The 19,842-nt window shown below is 43.9% G+C and overlaps 1 protein-coding gene across 5 annotated transcripts in view; it reads left to right on the forward strand.

The window, feature by feature from the left end:
* The window catches only part of Ube4B (Ubiquitination factor E4B), a 547,587-nt gene that overhangs the window by 272,345 nt on the left and 255,400 nt on the right, over nucleotides 1–19,842 (forward strand). For all 5 annotated transcript variants that reach the window (XM_075686926.1, XM_075686927.1, XM_075686925.1 and 2 more), the window contains 3 exons: nucleotides 1,116–1,208; nucleotides 1,292–1,489; nucleotides 17,913–18,018. In XM_075686926.1, the coding sequence (XP_075543041.1) occupies nucleotides 1,116–1,208; nucleotides 1,292–1,489; nucleotides 17,913–18,018 (397 nt within the window). The remainder of the gene's footprint in view (nucleotides 1–1,115; nucleotides 1,209–1,291; nucleotides 1,490–17,912; nucleotides 18,019–19,842) is intronic.

Below are 19,842 nucleotides of genomic sequence, written 5' to 3' on the forward strand. Positions count from 1 at the left end.
GAAATCACTAGGAGCAAGGTCCGGAGTGTATGGTGGGTGGTTCAGACTCTCCCAGTGAAATAGTGAAATGACCGGAGCTTGTTAGCCTCCCCGAACGTGGCCTCCGCAAACGCTCATTGTCGTGGCGTTTTCATGGACACGACAATGTCTTCATGGCCTTTTGCCTTCAAGGCCTTCATGGCCTTTTGCAAATTTGCAACACCACCACCTCACACTTCTCAAAGCGAGACACCTTTCCCTATGCGTGGGCTGCATTTCCCTGTGGATTTCGATGGCCGTTCAGCCCTTGCTCCATAGAAAACGAATCGCATTTTGCTGCTTGTACGCTGTGGAAATGTGAAGCACAACCGCCATCTTCAACAACTGACGGCGACGCCGTGCTACTAAGCTATCAGCAGATAAGGCCGGGCCAGTAAAAGAGAGGTCCACCGCTGGGAATGGATATGTTGACTTGGCATTTACAGCCATAATTTGGCAAAAAAAAAAGAAACATACAAAAGCAGGAAAAGACCAAATATTGTAGTAGGGCGTTGACGACATAGGGCCGAGGGAGAGGCCTATCGAGCGCGTCATATGGGCCAGGGCACGGAGCACTGCAGAGGAAAGAACAGCCTCCTTCTTTGGGGCTGAACGACTGATTTTATTGACCGAGAGAGGAGGGGAACGCAGCACGGCACACTGCGTCAACAGGTGTGACCGAAATGTCGTACAACATATAACGTGGGGTGGCGCTAGTGATTAACACTGAAAATGAAACTGAAAACACAACAGGGTGCAATATTTCCCATGATCAGTATGATAGATTCAGTCTTCAGCAACCAGAGGGATCCGAAATATTTCAGCACTCGTCCTGTTGTGTTTGTTTTTGATTCCTGTCGTTGATTTCTTCGCACTGCTTCTAGTTATACCCAAGTTTTACGAGGCAAAGTGTGTGATAGCTTGATAGACTTAGTAGACTTGATAGACTTCGCAAAGTGTGTGATAGCTCAATGTAGTAACACTGCATGGGACAGCAGGGAAGTGCAGGCACAAATAAAAGAGGCTCCCCGGCTATCTCGCGTTGGATGTGTGTGCATCATGCAGGTGGCTCCAGAAGTGCATTTTGTGGTATGCAGCCCAGCCTGGTGCGCGCTTACTACGAGGACCGGGACCCTGAGCACATTCAGCTGGCCCACCAGACACTGCAGGCCAAACTGGAGGCAGCCAGGGTGCGTGTACATAATGAGATCCTTGTGCAGGGCTCCTCTTTGATGAGCAGCCACAGTCAAGGACCTGAAATGTGTGGGTGCAGGCACAGCTGCACGTGGTGATGCGCACCCTGTTGCTGTCGAGCCGGGAGGCAGTGCTCACTTGGTTGGGGGCGGTGCTGAAGGCCAACGAACGGCGCTGTCAGCTCCAGGTGGAGCCCAGGCAGGTGGCCTCGGACGGATTCATGCTCAACCTGGCTGCTGTGCTCCAGCTGCTCGCACTTCGGGTGCAGCCGGACAAGGTCAGCTGCTGCTGGATACTCTTTACCCCAAAAGAAGAGTCGTGCAGAGTTGTTTCGAGAACACAGACATTCATTTCATTTTTTTTTTCCTCATTATGCTGTATGAGAAATCCTCTGAATTGAAATGCACAGTGGTGGCAGAAAGTAGTCAGTCCCCTTTATAAGGTGGTGATGAGTTATTGTGTTTAAGTGTTTTATTTTATTTACACTCGAACCTCACTAGAACCAAGTTGCAGGGGATGACTTCGTTACACTAAAGCCTTGCTATTATGTACCCACTTAATAAGTACTGTAAAACCTCATTGATACGTTCCCGTTACATATGTTTTCCCGGCGTCAACGTTCGCAATCGAAAACAAAATATGACCCAATACAGTTGCGCTGATTTTTTTACCAGTTCTAGAAAACACTATTTTTTGGCACCAACGTTCAGTACGTTGCCAAACTGCAAACGTGCGATATGTTTTCCGGCCGCTAGAACCTGTGTAAACAAGAAAATGCGCATGGTGTGCGTGATCAAGAACAGTATTAGTGGCGAGAATTTGGAGTGGCGCCCTCTCGTGAGTGATGTCATGGCCAGGATGCCACTCCCTCCGGCTCGCTCGGCTGCCACGCGCTCACTTCCTTTGTATATGCTTGGAGTATGAGTGGCTTGAGCCGTACTTATTGAAGGATATGTCGGATTCTTTCTGCTGCCATGCCTGAATCACAGTTCCTTCTTCAGAAACATTTGAGTCGAGAAAATTTGCGGCTTGGATATCGCAAGCTACGTAGCATTGGAGAGGGTCTACTGGTTTTGCAATGCATATGTGTGCCGTGTCTGTCCATAAATTTTGCATAAAAAGAATGTCTGCAAATTCAATGCATGAAGTTGTGTATGATGCTTTGCTAAGCACATAACATTCCTATAGTACTTAGCTATGAGAGACATTGCATTTACATGAAAGAAAAATCTTGGTATTTGGTGTCAACATGTTATCCGTGTTAGAAAGACACTGCCCAGCGAAGCTGTCATGATACTTATTACTTTGGTGAGTTGGTCTAGTCAAATATGGCCACTTTATTAATGCATAACAGAAAAGTTAGGCGTGCATTTCATATGAAAAATTTGGCTGCTACTTTCACCACTCTCCTAGACTGGCCCCTTTAAAACGAATCGCTCATGGCTGCTAACACGACGGCGTGTTATGTAGAGATGGCATGTCATGTAGAGTATTTACATATTTAATTCACAAATACCATAGTAGCAGTCACGTGAAGAAAAAGTTTCCTGGTTAAGATCAAGAGCCAATCAGTTGCAAGTGATGAAATGTTTTACGCTGGCCCTCAGTAGCATTCCTCGACGGTATGGCACACCCCTCAAGCAACGGTAGGAACCAATTGTCGTTATGGCAAGGCACGCATTGTTCACAAAACCCATCAGTTCACTACAATTTAGAATTGAAACCATGAAGCAGTTTTTTACAGTGCCAATTGTAATGCCTGAAGTATACTCGAAGTACTACAGTGCAGCTTAGACTGCCTAGAAAAGGAAAATTCAAGCACCTTCTGCCTCACCATCCAGCGTTTAATTATACCAACAGATAACTAGTCACTTCGTCAGTACACAAAGGAGAACCTCGCAAACCTTCATAAGGAATACACCACAAGCCTTGCATACTTCTCTTGATTTTTGGCCTTCCACCAGGGAATTATGATATCTTCGATATGTTGCATACTACTAATAAATGATGCTTCAGCTTCTTTCTGGCTGCAGCCATACGGTCCAAAGGCATATTTCACTAAAATATTTGGGCCATCTTGTATCAGGGCCAGATTCGTCATGTATATTCCTCAAGCAACAAACACCAGTAAATTGCTCAAGTGAGTCGAATGTGTAGCACAGAAAAAGGAATATATATTGGTACATTCCTTTCTGTATTGTACAAACAACTGTAAACCTCAGTTAGCTTTACTTCAAATTACCGCCACTTAAAAATGTGAAGAACCGCCTAATTTTGAGAAACGGTTAAAGAAGCAATCAGGTCTGTTAGAATCTAAACTGCAGTGTTAGTTAAGTCCCAGTGTGAATACCGAGCATTTCTGTGAAGAAATTCAAAAGTTGTTCTTTGAGCGTTGTACAAACCAACCAGTGTGTGGCCAAATACAGTTGCCAACTGATAATTCCAACTCGACAGGGGCTGTCAAAAAGTGAGAATAAATGGAAGTTCAAAATAATGGATTCTTCTTAAAACAAGTGACTTTATGCCACAAGTGGCCGAGAAAGATGTGCCGTATTCTCGGATCATTACTCTTGGTGACACCTTCAACTTTGCCTAACTAGCATGACTCATCGGCAGCTACAAGCGATGGCATTCTTGTCACAGTGTGGGAGTACTGCCGCCCATCGACACATCTGGTGCTAGTCAGACAAAATATTGTGAACAAGTTTGTCAACACCTTGCTGCTTGCACATATGCCTTTGACCTAGATACTCTGTGGCTGTAATATTCTGGCAATGCTCTTTATGCTGTTCTTTTTCACGCTTTTTGCATTTTGTCACTTGTCACTGTGACACTCCACACTTGTCAGCTGGCTGTGAATGGTAGATGTCATAAGACCGGCAACAATTGTGGATAGGCACAAGCAGGGTGTCTACCAACCAGGAAAACTGGGAATTGTCAAAGAATTTGAGTAGTCCGGAAATACTCGGGGAGAACTCAGAGAATTTGTGCTTTTATCAGGGAAAATTAGCTGTAATTTTATTAAAAGGGAACGAAAGTCATGTTAATGCTGGCTCCAGCAACAGAGGAATTGTAATGAATCGTCATCAGCACGAGGTATTGCCAGAGTAGTTAACCGATTTTCCAGACGCCTGATTTTTCGGACATGCCAGATAATTTGCATGGCTTTGCGGCACCACTACGTACTCTATGTAGTCAATGTATATTGCCCTGACTTCAGATCTGAAATAGCATTAATCAAAGCCGCCACCACTGCCATTTTGATTATCACGCCACCTCGAACCGGCACTCTCGCACGCAGGTCCGCTGGCAGAGTAATGCTTTGTTAAGGGTCCTTAAAGGTTAATAAATGATGATGCTGATGATCAGAGTAGATCTTTTAAATTCATAGAACATCTGTAAAGTCATTTTGACAATTTTAATAGATATATATTTATTTTACCACTGTTTTTAGGCCCCTATACTGCCAGGTTCCATTGTTATAGCCAACCACGACACCATTGATCATTATTTGCATCACTGACTGCATTAAAACATTGCTTGGCACTCTTTGGCCATGAGTGGCCTGAAGTTGTCTTGATGCCGTCAGTTACATCCGAAGCTATCATTCATTGTCTCATTTTCTACTGAAAAGAGAAGGGCTTCCTGATGCGATTGTGTCCAACAATGGACCACAATTTGTTTCCGCTGAGTTTGAAAACTTCCTGAAAGAAAGGGGCATCAAGTATTTTCTGTCTTCCTTTTACTACCTGCAGGCAAATCGCAAAGATTTAATCCTGCGCTCAAGAAATTCATACAGAATGCTATGTTGCAACAATGAGATTTGAGGCTTGCAGGCTTAGAATACTTGGCAATTTACAGGTTTACGCCACATGTGACTACAGGTGTTTCTCTGGCTATGCTACTCCATAGTTGCCAATCGAGAACACAACTCAATGTCGCAAACATGCCTCCAATCCATCCAGAATTGGCTTCTCCTAAGTTGCGCCAGGAAGTACAAAGGCGAGTGCTACAAAAACAGGAAAAAGCCAAACATACGTAGACCGTCGTCACGCAACAAAATTCCCTCAGTTTCAACCAGATCTTGTCTGTGGACATAACTTGCGGAAGTCTGGTTCCAAATACACATGTCCAGATTCACCATAGGATAGGTTGAAATGCATTCCAGCTTGAGAATGGCAAGCATTGAAATGCATCCAAACTCGTGAAATATCAGGCACATCAGAGCTTAGATAAAAGGAGTCATTCCAGTGGCTACTCATCATTTGATGGTAGTTCCCCACCTTCCAGTTCCTACTGGTACATGTTCTCCAGCTGCACACACTCCTTTTCTGCCCCCTGTTTCACCACTGAGACCGAGTTCCCCCTCTGCAGAAGCATCTGCTGGTCTTCTATCTGTCATACTGTCCCAAAATAGGGCTCCTGAAGGAACTCAGATAGCAAAACTCAGAATTCTAGCTCATCTACGAGTAACGATTCTGGTCATCCTCCGTAACCAGAATCACTTCTCCGTAGGTCTTCACATCATAGACAACCTCCGGTGCTGTATAAAGATTGTTTCCAAGTAGCTTTATTGCCTTGGTTTATTTTCTACTGAGGTCAAAACCCTCCCACATGAATTCGCCTCTTAACGCAAAGAAGAAGTATCTCCCATGACATTAAGGTTGAATAGTGTCCTTGAAAAAGGGGGGATTTAACATTCCCGCAGCTTAAACATGCAGTACATACACCTACCAAGTCTATGACGGTAAAGGACCGTTACCCTTGACCCAGGCTCAGAGCAAATGAGCCGCCCATCCTTATATACAAGGCAGATATCTGGGCGTCTTTTCAGTGCAATTCATATGTATCTTGCGTCAGTGTGTGTGTCTTTCAGTGCTCTGATCTTAAGCAAGGTGAGATAGCTTTATCATTTTCAAGGGAGAGGTGATCTTGTGTTCTCAGTTTCGGTTTCATATTGTTTGTACTGCTGGTGCCATGCCGTGCCCAATTTTGTAAGCATACCCCGTCTTTCCTTTCCCCTCATTGGAACAAACTCGGTCTACGTTTGGTCCCCGTTGAATGAAGTACCCTCTTTTTCTGTGGTGCTCCGTGCTCTCGGCCATTGACCTACTCCATAGGCCCCGCGTTCCGGCCGCCTTGTCAAGGCAACTGCATTCACTCTAGTGAATGCAGCTTCTTACTCTATTCCCAACACCCATTTTTTCTCGTTCATGAGAAGCGAATGCAGAGGACAGAGGCACGGTGCTGATATAACGCCAAAAGGAAGATGTGTATACTGAAATAGCCCCATATGTGTGGAAATAGTAGCATACTTCCTAGAGTCCTCATCAAGAGCTACTTGCTGGTAGGCATCCTCAAATTCAGTTTGGTGAACTTTTCACCCCCAGACAGAATGGTCCAAAGGTCCTAAATTTTCGGAATCAGGTGCTTTTCCAACGTGGCCACTGGATTAACAGTAATCTTGAAATCTCTGCCAATTCTGATGCGACCATTCTTCTTAGCCACTGGAACAGTAGGCACAGCCCAAGCTGAAGAGGCAACTGGCCCGAGAATGCCCTCCCTCTGTAGGCTCTGAAGCTCTTGTGATGCCCCATCCTTGAGGGCAAAGGGCAACTGGGTGGCTGGAAAAACTCGGGCACTGCATCTTGTGGAACATGGATTGCGACTTTTGGGCCCTTGAAAGGTCCAAGTCTCTGCTCAAATATCTCAGGAAATGCTTGAATAACCCCGTTAACATCAGAAACAATATGAAGATCTGCTTGTCAGACAGCAGTGTCAATGCCCTGTTCTCAAATCCAATTGCGACCTAGCAGTGTTGGTGAACCATCCCCAGTCAAGAACAAAGGTACGACAGCTTTTATGTCGCGGAACTATACTGCGACATCCGCTTTCCCTTGAACTTGTGTGAGCTCACCCGAGTAGCTCCGTAGATGCACATCCGACGACGTCACAGTCACCAACGGTAGTCCATCAATTCTTAGAATTGGGTGCTTTTCCAACGTGGCCACTGGATTAAAAGTAATCTTGAAATCTCCACAAATTCTGATACATCCGTCCTTCTGTTTGCTGTTTCTGCAAACTTGGAGCCAGCAGTGAATGTGACTGGTAGCACAGAAGGGACTGCTGTGAACTGTCCCAACTCGGTTTGCAGCATGCCTCAGTTGCAAAGAAGCACCAGAAGCTGCAAGCCAGTACAGCGCCACTCTCCATAACGTTTTTATTGAACGATCTAAGGGAGGAGGACTGTCATGGTTTCGTTTTAGATGCCTGTCCGTTGCATGGTGCTTCTTGCGCCTCCCTGTAAAGACCGAGAAAATAAACAACATGGGCTCAGTTGCAAGCGCGATCCCGAGTGAATGGTCGTGCTGTAGTTCATGTTGTTGGTTCCTGTTCATTAGGTGTAACTGTTGACAGCGACCGCCAAGTCGGTTGTCCTCTCGGCACTGCTCGGCTACACTTCTAACAATGCGTCTGGATCAAACATTTTTGTTATTCACTCTAGACTCGTGAAACTCTTAGAACACATCCAATCTTGTGTGCCGATTACAAATATGCAATTCGTTTTTTCTGTAAGTCAATAAAATAGTTACAGTTCTTATGTCAAAAATACTGTATTTACTCGATTCTACCGCGCACCCATTTTCCGTGATCCAAAAAGAAAAAAAATTTTCGCTTGATCGTAACGCGCACCTGTTTGCCGTGACCTAAAAAAACAAGTCCTTTACAGTACCACGCACCTCATTCTTTGGTACAGAAATACAACTTTCATTTGGAAAAACAGATTTACTCCCAGTACATTGAAGTTGCAAGTTGGCGATAAGTAAAACAAGTCGCAATTTCACCTGAAAAGCGAAGCATTGATTGTTATACTAAATTAGTAGACAGCTTTACAAAAAGTAAGGACAGCAGTTTTATTGATCGTATGAACTTTTAAACATTCCCTTACTGATTAAATTAACAAGCACGTCATCACCCATGCATTAGCAAACATGAACACATCTCACTCAATGACTGCAGAAACTCTTTATCAAAATGCTGGAGTGAGGAAGCGCGGCAGCAGAAGCAAGTGAATAGACTTTTATGCGGCCTCTCGCTTCATGCAAACTAAGTGACGAGAACACCACACTGTGCGCCTAGACGCGTAGACTGTCTCCATCGCATATCGCTTTCATAATGGAGGCTGCACGGCCACGCCGTACACAGCAAGTAGAATGTCTCTCCTGTTTGCACCAGTCCTGCATGCAAGTTTCGAGCCGAATGCCCGTGATGCGGCCCGATTTCTGTCCTTCTCCGCACATGTGATCACTTTCCTTTTAATTGCGGCATTGTGATGGTCTCAGCATGTCTTCGCAGTTAGTACTTCCATGCTGATAGAGCAAATGCGCAAAATGAGAAAACGGACCGTAGACTAAGCTGAGCACACTCATAGAGTTTCCTGCAAAAATTAGTAGAGGGAACTCTGGCGCTGCAGTTGTTGACCCACCATGGGAATGATGGGAAGTACATGGATTTGTCTGATCTTCGTAGTTGTAGATTGACACGTTCCTGTGGCTTTGTATATTACGCTTTGTATGCCTTCATTGTTTTAAATTTAAGAGCAATTCGAAGTGCAGAAAATGCTATGAACACGCACAATCGCTACTAACTGCAACGATTGAGCTTGTCGAGGTGGCCAAATCGAAACACACCAGGCGTATCTGGGTACTTGCATGCACGCAATATTTATTTATTTTATTTATTTCAAAGTACGTTACAGGCCCCAAGGGGAGCATTGAGTAAGGGGGGCATCGTTGAACAAATGACAACAGAAAACCGATACACGAGAGATAAGATGTCAGAGCTAAAAATGTTTACAATGGTAACATGCTTGCAAAACAGTGTTAGAAAGAAAAACGCTTAAGAAATATAGAGTTGTCAGGAAAGGAATGAAAAGTACAGTTCACTGTAACACAAAAAGCGGCGTATCACTCGTGCAAAATAATGCGCGTATCGCGAGCACATAAAAGAAACAAAATTGAAACAAAAAATTGTGGGAAAAAAGAGAGAGAGACATGGTACATATGTGACACGTATTATATGACATGACATGTGTACAAATGAATATATTTGTTATGATGAAAAAAAGTTCAGTAGTTGTCTAAATTCATCATTGCTCATTTGTGCAACAGTGCTGTTAGGAAGCGAATTCCGTACCCGAATTGTGCGTGGTGGAGCCAAGAAGTTAAATGCGTTAAGTGTTCTGATAAATGTGAGTAAGGCTCAAATCATTATGAAGTTGTCGTGATGTGCAAGACGCGTGTTCCAGTGGCAAATTTGGTGACTTCATGCGGTGAACGTATCTATGGAGCTAGGACAGGAGTGCGATGTCACGTCGGCTGCTTAGTGATTGCAGGGAAATGTAGTTTTATTTGAGTAATACTTGACTGGTAGTTGTAATTGCAGGAATTGAATCGACCCGCTTGGTTTTGGATGGCTTCTAACATGCGCATTAAGTATTCAGCTTGCCATGTTAATTAAGTAATTATGGTAGGGAGACCACATAAGGGATGCGAACTCAAACTGGGGGCTTGCAAATGATAGGAATACTAATTTACAGATGTTGGACGGGCATTTATGCAAGTTGCGATGAATACACCCAAGAGATTTGGAAGCGTTTGCGCATATAGTTGTGATGTGGTAGGCCCGGGAAAGGCTCGGTGTAAGATTAACACCTAGATATTTATATGCTAACACCTGAGATACTAGATTTGTATTTATATACTAGGAAAAGCTATGATTTGAAGTTTTTCGCATGAATGGCATTACAGTGAAACCTCGTGAAACCGTAGTTGGCTGGAACTTGAAAAAAGCATGTACTAAACGGTAGTACTGTTTAACTGAACTAGCATGAGATTGACCACTTACCTGTCAAAAACGGAACTCAGAGAGAGTGCGATGAAAGAAGAAAAAAACTTGCAGTATTTATTCACTTCGTGTGACAAAAGTGTTATTTTTGTTTGATGCTGCGGTGGCCTAGCAGCGACGACAGCAGCCTCAAACTTACTGAAGCTGCGAGGCAGCTTTTCAGCCATCCCCCCTCTTCTCAGCAAACACTCGCATGACAGATTCCTCGTTGGCGTTACGTATTATCCGTGCATGCGCGCGGTAGCGCTGCAGAAGTCACGGGGTGCTATTCTCGTCGCGACGATTGCATTCATGAGGCTGACGTAATGCGCAGCTTCTGCCACTGTCGGGCCTGAATCGCCTGTGCTGTCGCATTCCGTGTCATCCTCATCACTGTTGCTAGCTGACAGTTCGGCAACAACAGAGACAACGATGACGAAAAGTCAAACCTCGTAGCTGCCATCTCTTCGGGGTCGCGGCAGCGCTCCTGAGCAACTTCTTCGCATTCCAAATGCCGCACACCGTAGTCAACGGCAGATCCCTGTCACGTACTAGTGCCGACTTCTTTGTGTCATGTTCGATAGCACAAACAATGTCTAATTTTTCTGCTATGCTGAGCACTCGGTGTCGTTTTTATCCGAGCTCCGGCATGATGCGGGTCCTCGCTTACACAACGCCACAATGCTCTCTGGGACGGCACCGAAATGATGTTGATGTGGCTTCATGTGCGAACGCACAGGGCACTTGGAGTTCGTTGTTCCGATCCCTGGGGCTTGTTGTTCTGCCAGGCCACCTGATGGAGATGACACACTGCCGTGTTTGCACGACGAAAAGTAGAAACACTACGTGTTAACCGATACGTACACAATTCACTGGTACGGTTTATGCGGAAACAAAACACATTATGTTCTATGGCCACTTAGTCGGGAATCTGACTTCACTACTTTTTAAACAAAACTACTGTTTAAGCGGGTATGGTTTAATGAGGTATTACTGTAATTTGCATGTAGATGAGTCCAGTTTCATTTGCCAGTCTTCACTCCATTTGGTAACGCCATAAACGTCCTCTTGAAGAATGCGATGATCATCAAGGCTGCGAATTGGTCGATATAATATACAATCATCAGCAAAAACACGCATGCAGGATGAGATGTTATTGGGCAGATCATTCATAAGGGCATTTCACATCGCTTGTCGATGCATGCATCTGTGGCTTAATGGCGGCTTAATGGCTTAGAGGCTTCTGCACTAGAGGCCGTGTGTTCGAATCTTGCCATCGGACAATTTTAATAATGTTTATTTTAATATTCGTTACACAGCACATTGTTGAAAATAACGAGTTTACAAAGTCACAAAGCCATTTGAAAGTTTAGGTAAATCCATCTGCTGCCCATAATTCCCATGCTGGTACAACTGCTCCCATTGCAGCTCCTGTAGACACTAGCACCAGAGTTGCCTCTAGTATTTATTGTATGACAGGGTCAGTTTCCGCCAAGGAAAACTGACCCTGTCAACCTTTAATTGCTGAACTCTGTCGAGTGAGGCTAGCTTTGCAGTAATGTTCAAGGAACTATCAGATATTGTTTGGGATATCATCGGCCTTAGTGAGGTTAGAAGAACTGGTGAAGCTTATACGTTGCTGAATAACAGCCATGTCCTCTTCTATAGAGGTCTGCCAGATAAGAAGCAATACGGGGTAGGATTCTTAATCCATAAGAACATAGCGGGCAACATTGACAAATTCTACAGCATTAATAAGAGGGTAGCCGTAGTCGTAATCAAACTTAATAAGTATAGACTAAAGGTAGTACAAGCCTATGCTCCAACATGCAGCCACAAAGATGAAGAAGTAGATCGGTTTTATAAAGATGCTGAGTTAGCGATGAGAAAAGTGCAGACTCGATATACAGTAGTAATGGGAGACTTCAAAGTACAAGGGGGGAAATAGCAGGCGGGTGAACAGGCAATTGGCAACTACAGCGTCGATTCTAGAAACACTATAGGAGAGGTGCTAGTAGAATTCGCTGAAAGGAATATGCTAAGAATAATGAACACCTTTTTCAGGAAGCGTAGCAACAAAGTGGACCTGGAAAAGCCGTAATGGTGAAACAAGGAATGAAATTGATTTCATACTTTATGCTGATCCCAGCATAGTGCAGGATGTAGAAGTGACAGGTAAAGTAAAGTGCATTGATCATAAGTTAGTGAGGGCTAGGATTCAGCACAATTTGAAGAGAGAAATAGTAAAATTGGTCAAGAAGAAACAGGTGAACTTAGAGGCAGTAAGGGTAAAAGCAGACAAATTTAGGCTGGTACTTGCAAACAAATTTGCAGCCTTAGAACAGAAAGATGACGATGATGACATAGAGCTAATTAATGAAACCGTTACGAGGCTGGCTTCAGAGGCAGCAACTGAAGTGGGAGGCAAGGCACCAAGGCAACCATTAGGCAAGCTCTCCCAAATAACAAAGGACCTAATAAAGAAACAACAAAGAATGAAAGTGTCGAACTCAAGAGATAAGATAGAATTTGCGCAAGTGTCAAAACTGACCAACAAGGCGAAAGTAAGTGATATTCGAAACTATAACGTGAGAAGAACTGAAGAAGCCGTAAAAAATGGACGCAGCCTGAAATCAGGGAGAAAGAAACTTGTCATAGGACAAACCAAGATGTATGCACTGAAAGATAAGCAGGGTAATATCATCAGCAATCTCGAAGAGCAGAAGAATTCTGCACTGACCTGTGCAGTACCCAGAGGAATCCGGATACCTTCATTATAAACAGTAATGAACAGGATACGGAAGCTGCTCCTATAACTAGCGATGAAGTCAGAAGGGCCTTTGCAAGACATGAAACGAGGAAGAGCAGCAAGAAAAGATGGAATAACAGTCAGTTTAATCAAAGATGGAGGAGACGTAATGCTTGAAAAATAGACGGCTCTCTATACGAAATGTCTATCAACTACAGGGGTCCCAGAAAGCTGGAAGAATGCAAACATTATACTAATCCACAAAAAGGGAGACATTAAAGAACTGAAAAATCGTAGGCCCATTAGCTTACTCCTAGTGTTATATAAAATATTTACCAAAAAATCTTCAATAGAATAAGGGCAACCCTGGACTTTAGTCAACCAAGGGAGCAGGCTGGCTTCAGGAAAGGTTACTCTGCAATGGATCATATCCATGTCATTAACCAGGTTATCGAGAAATCCGCAAAGTACAATAAGCCTCTCTATATGGCTTTCATAGATTACGGAAAAGCATTTGATTCAGTAGGGATACCAGCTGTCCTAGAGGCATTACGTAATCAAGGAGTACAGACTGCTTACATAAATACCGTGGAAAATATCTACAGAGGTTCTATGCCACCTTAATTCTACACAAGAAAAGCAGGAAGATACTTATAAAAAAAGGGGTGAGACAGGGAGACACAATCTCTCCAATGCTATTCACTGCGTGCTTGGAAGAAGTATTCAAGCTATTAAACTGGGAAGGCTTAGGAGCAAGGATCGACGGTGAATATCTCGGCAACCTTCGGTTTGCCAATGACATTGTTCTATTCAGCAAAAATGCAGACGAGTTAGAACAAATGATTGAGGACCTTAACAGAGAGAGTGTAAAAGTGGAGTTGAAGGTTAATATGCAGAAAACAAAGATAATGATGAACAACCGGGCAGGGGAGCAAGAATTCAATATCGCCAGTCAGCCTCTAGAGTCTGTGAAGGAGTACGCTTACCTAGGTCAACTAATCACAGGGAACCCTGACCATGAGAAGGAAATTCACAGAAGTATAAGAATGGGTTGGATCGCGTATGGCACACATCGTGAGCTCCTGACTGGAAGCTTACCATTATCATTGGAAAGGAAAGTATATAATTAGTGCATTCTACCAGTGCTGACATATGGGGCAGAGATTTGGAGACTGACAAAGAAACGAGAACAAATTGAGGACTGCACAAAGAGCAATGGAACGAAGAATGCTAGGCATAACTTTGAAACAGAAAGGGAGTGGTTTGTATCAGAGAGTGAATGGGTATAGACGATATTCTAATAGACATTAAGAGAAAAAAATGGCGCTCTGCAGGTCATGTAATATGCAGATTAGATAACTGTTGGACGATTAGGGTCACATAATGGGTATCAAGAGAAGGGAAGCGCAGTAGAGGACGACAGAAGATTAGGTGGTGTGACGAAATCAGCAAATTTGCGGGTGCTAGTTGGAATTGGCTGGTGCAGGACAAGGGCAAATGGAGATCGTGGGTAGAGGCCTTCGTCCTGCAGTGGACATAAAATAGGCTGCTGCTGATGATGATGATGACTGTATGACACACTATGAGCACACATACTACAGCACATGGGGGAAGCTACGGCAGCTAGGCTTGAAGTGCATATGAGGTGGCCATTTTGAAATACCGATGGCGATATGGTAACGTAGATTTAGGGTAGTGCTGAATTCTAATGGGCACGCAGTGTTTTGATCCCTTATGTCAGGAAAAAAGTGTGCGTTAGACTTGAGTAAATACGGTATCGAATGCGACTCGCAAAATATGTACTGCAGCAAGAGAGCTAAAAGTAAGCAGGTATGTTCCTAAATGTTCAGAGACTGCAATATAGCATTTTGATGCTTGTACCTATACTTTAGCCTAAGCTATGAAACTCTAATGTTGCAGCTTTACAAATGGAGATTCTTGTTGGTGATTTTTACAGGATTTCAAAATATTGCAGTGTCCTAAGACACTATATCATAGTTCTTGTGCACTCTCCGACTCACCATCATTCAGACAGAAAATAAGATGAGAATTGAATGAGTGGAAAGGACACAGTGTTGATCCCACAATTTGAGACTTTAAAAGAAACTGTATGAGAAAAACACAAAAACTGAAAAAAAAAAACTGGGAAAATATTGTCATGCAGTAGTAATAGTGAATAATACAGTGGCAAAACTGTGAACTATGAAACTAACTTTTTATTGGGCGAACTTGGACCCACAATACCAAGTTATACTCAAAGCACAGCGATAGCAGCGAACGCGGTCAGCGATCCTCGAAATCTGGTGTGGCGGTCAAGCGCGTCGGCTTTTATACATGAGCCGTCAAAAGTTCCAGAGTAATCGCTGGTGCCCGCGTTTCTTCCAGAAAGTTCGACACAATTCGCGGCTCACATGCAGTTGGATTACGCAAGCTTCGGGGACAGCACACAGCAGAAAGAACCATCGATAACATTCAAGAAACTTGCAATGCATGCGGGCCCGTCCCGCACAGCGTGATAACATTTGTTAGACAGTGAAAAGTGGTCACCCGAAAAAGATAAACAAGTACATGTGTCAATATGCGTTTCAAGCTTCAAAACTGGGAAATAATAATTACGCACAAAGTGATAAAAGCACACTAAAATGCCTCCACTGACGCTGACATTAGGCGCATCTGTAGTCTCTTAACAGGATCTACAATGCACCAACACGAACCCGCATATGCGTGAGAGGTGTGGGAGCAGGCATCGGCACATTGTCTGCGGTCTCCAAAGTAAAACTACACACGAGGACAAAAGGCACTGGTTATCTTCGCTGTTGTGTTATTGCCAATGCAGTATGAGATTGCACGATGCAGTGACATATCTCCAGCACGATCTTATCGGCTCGTCTGAAACTTGAAACATCCACCTTTTTCTTGCCATGGGAAGTAGAGATGGCTTATGCTTCTCTTCCACTAGGTGCGTGTCCAGTTCCAAGCTTTCTTTTTTTGTTTTGTTTAGAGAGGGTCAACTTGCTGCTTACACTGCTGCTTACAACAACGGTGGATGAACAGCAGAATCCGGGCGCTAGTTGCCATAGCCACAGCCAATCAGAAGGCGCCTGCTGATCCACTGAGCCAATAAGACGGATGCGTGCATTGCGAGCTTCGGCAAACCAGCCCCCGATTGTTTCACGTTTGCACTTTTCCTGTGCAACCATCATCAGCACGTATGCAGGGAACTGGAAGGCGGTACTCACTGAGCTTTTTGGAATGATACTGTCACAATGCAAAGACGGTGGTGCTTGGCGGCCCGACAAACCAGAGAGCTCCAGTGTCACTGCACATTTTTTAATTCCTTTCTCCCCATTTGAGCTGATAAAATAATTTTTTTCTGACACTTACGGAGCATTTTTGTCATATCATTTTGATGCCGTCTAAATTAGTTATTATAGATGCCGAAATAAGTAGTTCCAAAAAATAGAATTTTTTCCAAGATTTTCGGTTTTCAAAATCCGCGCCCCCCCTTAAGCACAGCATGGCCAACCATTAAACTTTGAACCTAATCAGTATTCAAGACAGCATAACTTCTCTATTTCTTCAGCTTCAGAGAGATAAAAATCAATTCATTCTATCCAACAGTAAGTCTACTGATAAAAAATATGTTCCAGGCTTTCATGTACAAAGTGAGTTGTTATCAATGTTGTAATACTAATTTGACGTTTCACTTAAAAAATAAAAGTAGACCATGCTATATTACATCTTGATTCCTAGGTATCTGAGTTTCTTATAGCTGGCAACATTCTTGTCACAATAATGTGAGTGGACATGTGCAGCACCATGTTTTGTTTTTTGCACAATATTCCTAAGCGTAAAGCTTTTTGTTAAATTTTCAAATATTCTATGCTCAATTCAACATTCAGCTTGTTTTCCTTGGTTCGATTCGATATTCGATTTGAAGTCTACTCGCACATCCCTAAGAAATAGTCATAATGCTTACACTGCATATATGTCAAAACACTGTATAAGGAACTCTCGTCAGGACAGCATTTCTCGTGCCACCCACTTTTCCTCCATTTAAGTTTCTGCACTCTTCACATGGCACTACCACCAGCACGGGAAGTACGCAGGAAGAGAGCGATCGCGAGCAATGATGCCAGGAAATGTATGTAACGGGATCGTATCAACGAGGTTCTACTGCAGTAGGGGTGTGCGAATACATGACTATTCAATCTTGAATTGAAAAGTGAATGTTGTGCATAGTGAATCAATAGTGAATCAAAACAAAGGCACTGTCTTACTCCTCAGAAGCCTCGAGTAGACTGGAGACAGTCCAAGTGACCTCGGTGTCTAGACAACTCTAACTAGATAAGCCATAGAACATATGGAGTAACGAAAAGTCGGTGTTCTTCAGAAAAGAACCAAAACACAGCGGTCGCAAATGAATGGCATTGCTTTTTCAATGAAACATGGTGAATGCTGGCTGGCTAATGTCAACTCGTGCAGTGGCTTAGCAGAGTGGCTTGCAAGGCCAGTGTTCATTTTCTTGTATGAATACAGTAGTTGGTATGAATACACAGTAGTGAAGAGTCACCTATTGCGCAGCAAGCTTGATAGAAGACTCCAAGCAGAGTACCTTGGTCGCTGAGTTCTAAACATCATTCGCAGGGCATGTGTGGGCCTTTCTGTTAGTGTGCTGTTAGCTAGCACAAGACTGCAGAATGCGTCCACATGTAAGTTTGTCACAGGGTTTAAAACAAGCTGTCCTTGTTCATCATTCAGAAGCATCTACTAAAAAAACAGCAAAGCGCAAAATATCATATACTAGCTTCTTTGCTACAGAGTAGAAAATTGGTATTATAATTTATAAAATACAGTGTGAATTTGCATTTCCTTGGCCAGCCCAGATCATATGTGCCTCATGAATTCCACACCGATGTCATGCAGGTGGACCCCGAATACACTAGCTTCTTTGCTACAGAGTAGAAAATTGGTATTATAATTTATAAAATACAGTGTGAATTTGCATTTCCTTGGCCAGCCCAGATCATATGTGCCTCATGAATTCCACACCGATGTCATGCAGGTGGACCCCGAATACCCATTCTGTCAGGGGGCACGAGTCGACATCACAGCCGACACCCGCCTTTGCTTGACGGCCCAGGAGGCAGAGCAGTTCACCGAGGAGATGCGTGAGTTGCCTCCTGTCTGGCTTAGATTAGGCTTAGTGTGCGGTGCACTCTCGGTGCGTCTGGCCACAACTTTGCCGCTGCAGTGGGTATGGTGCTATTCACTGAATGCTGACTCTGTGTGAACCACGAGAGGACTGGGGCAGCAACAGAGCAGGAATGCTTGCTGGTTAAAGGCCAACTGGAGTGAAACGTAACTTGGGATAAATTGGCTCTCAATGCATACAGGGTTGGGACTCCTGTGCCGATTGCACCATTTTGATACAAATGCAAATTCCTGTGCCGAACTGCGTCAAACGCACATAATTGACCGAAATTGCACCACTATGTACCAGAATGGCTTCGTCATGTGTGCCCTAGCAGTGGCCACAAACAGCGAGTGGATTCATTCTCCGAAATTCCACACAGTGTGCGATGGCGCCTCCTGCACAGATTCTTGTAATTTTTGCGCCTATAGCACTGGACCTTAAGCGCTTCTGGCAAGTGGCTGGCGTAAGCGGGCTTCCACTCTTGGCAGTTGTTGCTGCAGTTGGAATGGCCATATATCAGCCCTGGGGACAGAGATGCCGCCCGCTCGACCCGCTGCAGCGTGTGCCTCCCTAATATCCAGTTTGGGCCCTCAACCTACTTTTCATTCTCTTGCGCCTCAGCTATAGGGAGCACCGCACTGCTTGACCCACTCAGCCGTATTCTAGTACACCCTAAACACACACCCTAAACTATTCCAGTCTATTTTCGGGCCCATATAAGTGAGGTGTTAGCCATTTTGACCTATCACGAAGGGCTAATGGCAGATTTGGTATAAAAACAGATTGGTATATTTTTACGTTAGATGAGCCCAGGGTCGATTGCGGCTCTCTGGTTTTGCAGTGACATATGATGACCCAGAAATTGCTACCGTGTCGATTGGACCGCATAATTTTAGAACATTTTCTGCTATCATCATAAGGGTCAGTGCAGTAATATGTAGTTCAACTGCCACTCGACCCACTCTTCCATATTACAGTGCGCTATAGATACAAAGTGAGCATCTACCGCCCTGTGTTCTGATTGGCTTGCGACAAGGCGAAACCGTTTCTATTATGTAGAAATGACTCTGAGTAAACCACAATAGTTCATAATTCTGGCTTCTCCGTTAGGTCTGTTGGTGAAGTGCATTTCCAGGCGCTCCACCTACACTGTCGAGACATTAAAGAAAAATGTATCTATAAAAATGTCTTGGGCTACTTTCCGAAATTTCGGACTAACTATTGCAGAGTGCATGTTTTTTGGGATTGCTACCAAAATTTGCATGTACTAGGCAGCTTCAGTATCCTGGTAACCTGCTTCAAAATTCAGCTTAAAACGTTGCTTAGGACAGTTGCAGTACAGTGCTTGTGTTGGTTTATTCTGTACTCCATCATAGTTTCGAAGTGCACCATCCCTTTATTCCACCAAAACTCAGATTGGCTCACTTCGAACTGCTTCAAAATGAAATTTCATCTGCTCTAAATTTCTCCAGAATGAAATTTTGTCTGCACGAAACTGCTCCAAAATGCAAATTTACTTGGTCCAAAAACTGCTTCAAAATGACTTTGTGCCCTTGTGCGTAGCATGTACTTTCAATGTAATCTTCGCAAAGCTGCAGAGCTGGTAATTTGCTTATTAGTAGCCAGACAGCAGACGAAGTGTGTAGCTGGTGGTGAGCAGTAGTGATGCGGATGTACACGATTGCTGATCTCTCAGTTTCACCTAGGTGCCCAGATGCATTCACCACTCACTCATTCACCACTTACCATATTTACTTGCATAATGATTGCACTCTTGTAATGATTGCACCCCTTAATT

Source organism: Dermacentor variabilis, chromosome 3 (genome assembly GCF_050947875.1).
Source record: "Dermacentor variabilis isolate Ectoservices chromosome 3, ASM5094787v1, whole genome shotgun sequence".
NCBI classification, from domain to species: domain Eukaryota; kingdom Metazoa; phylum Arthropoda; class Arachnida; order Ixodida; family Ixodidae; genus Dermacentor; species Dermacentor variabilis.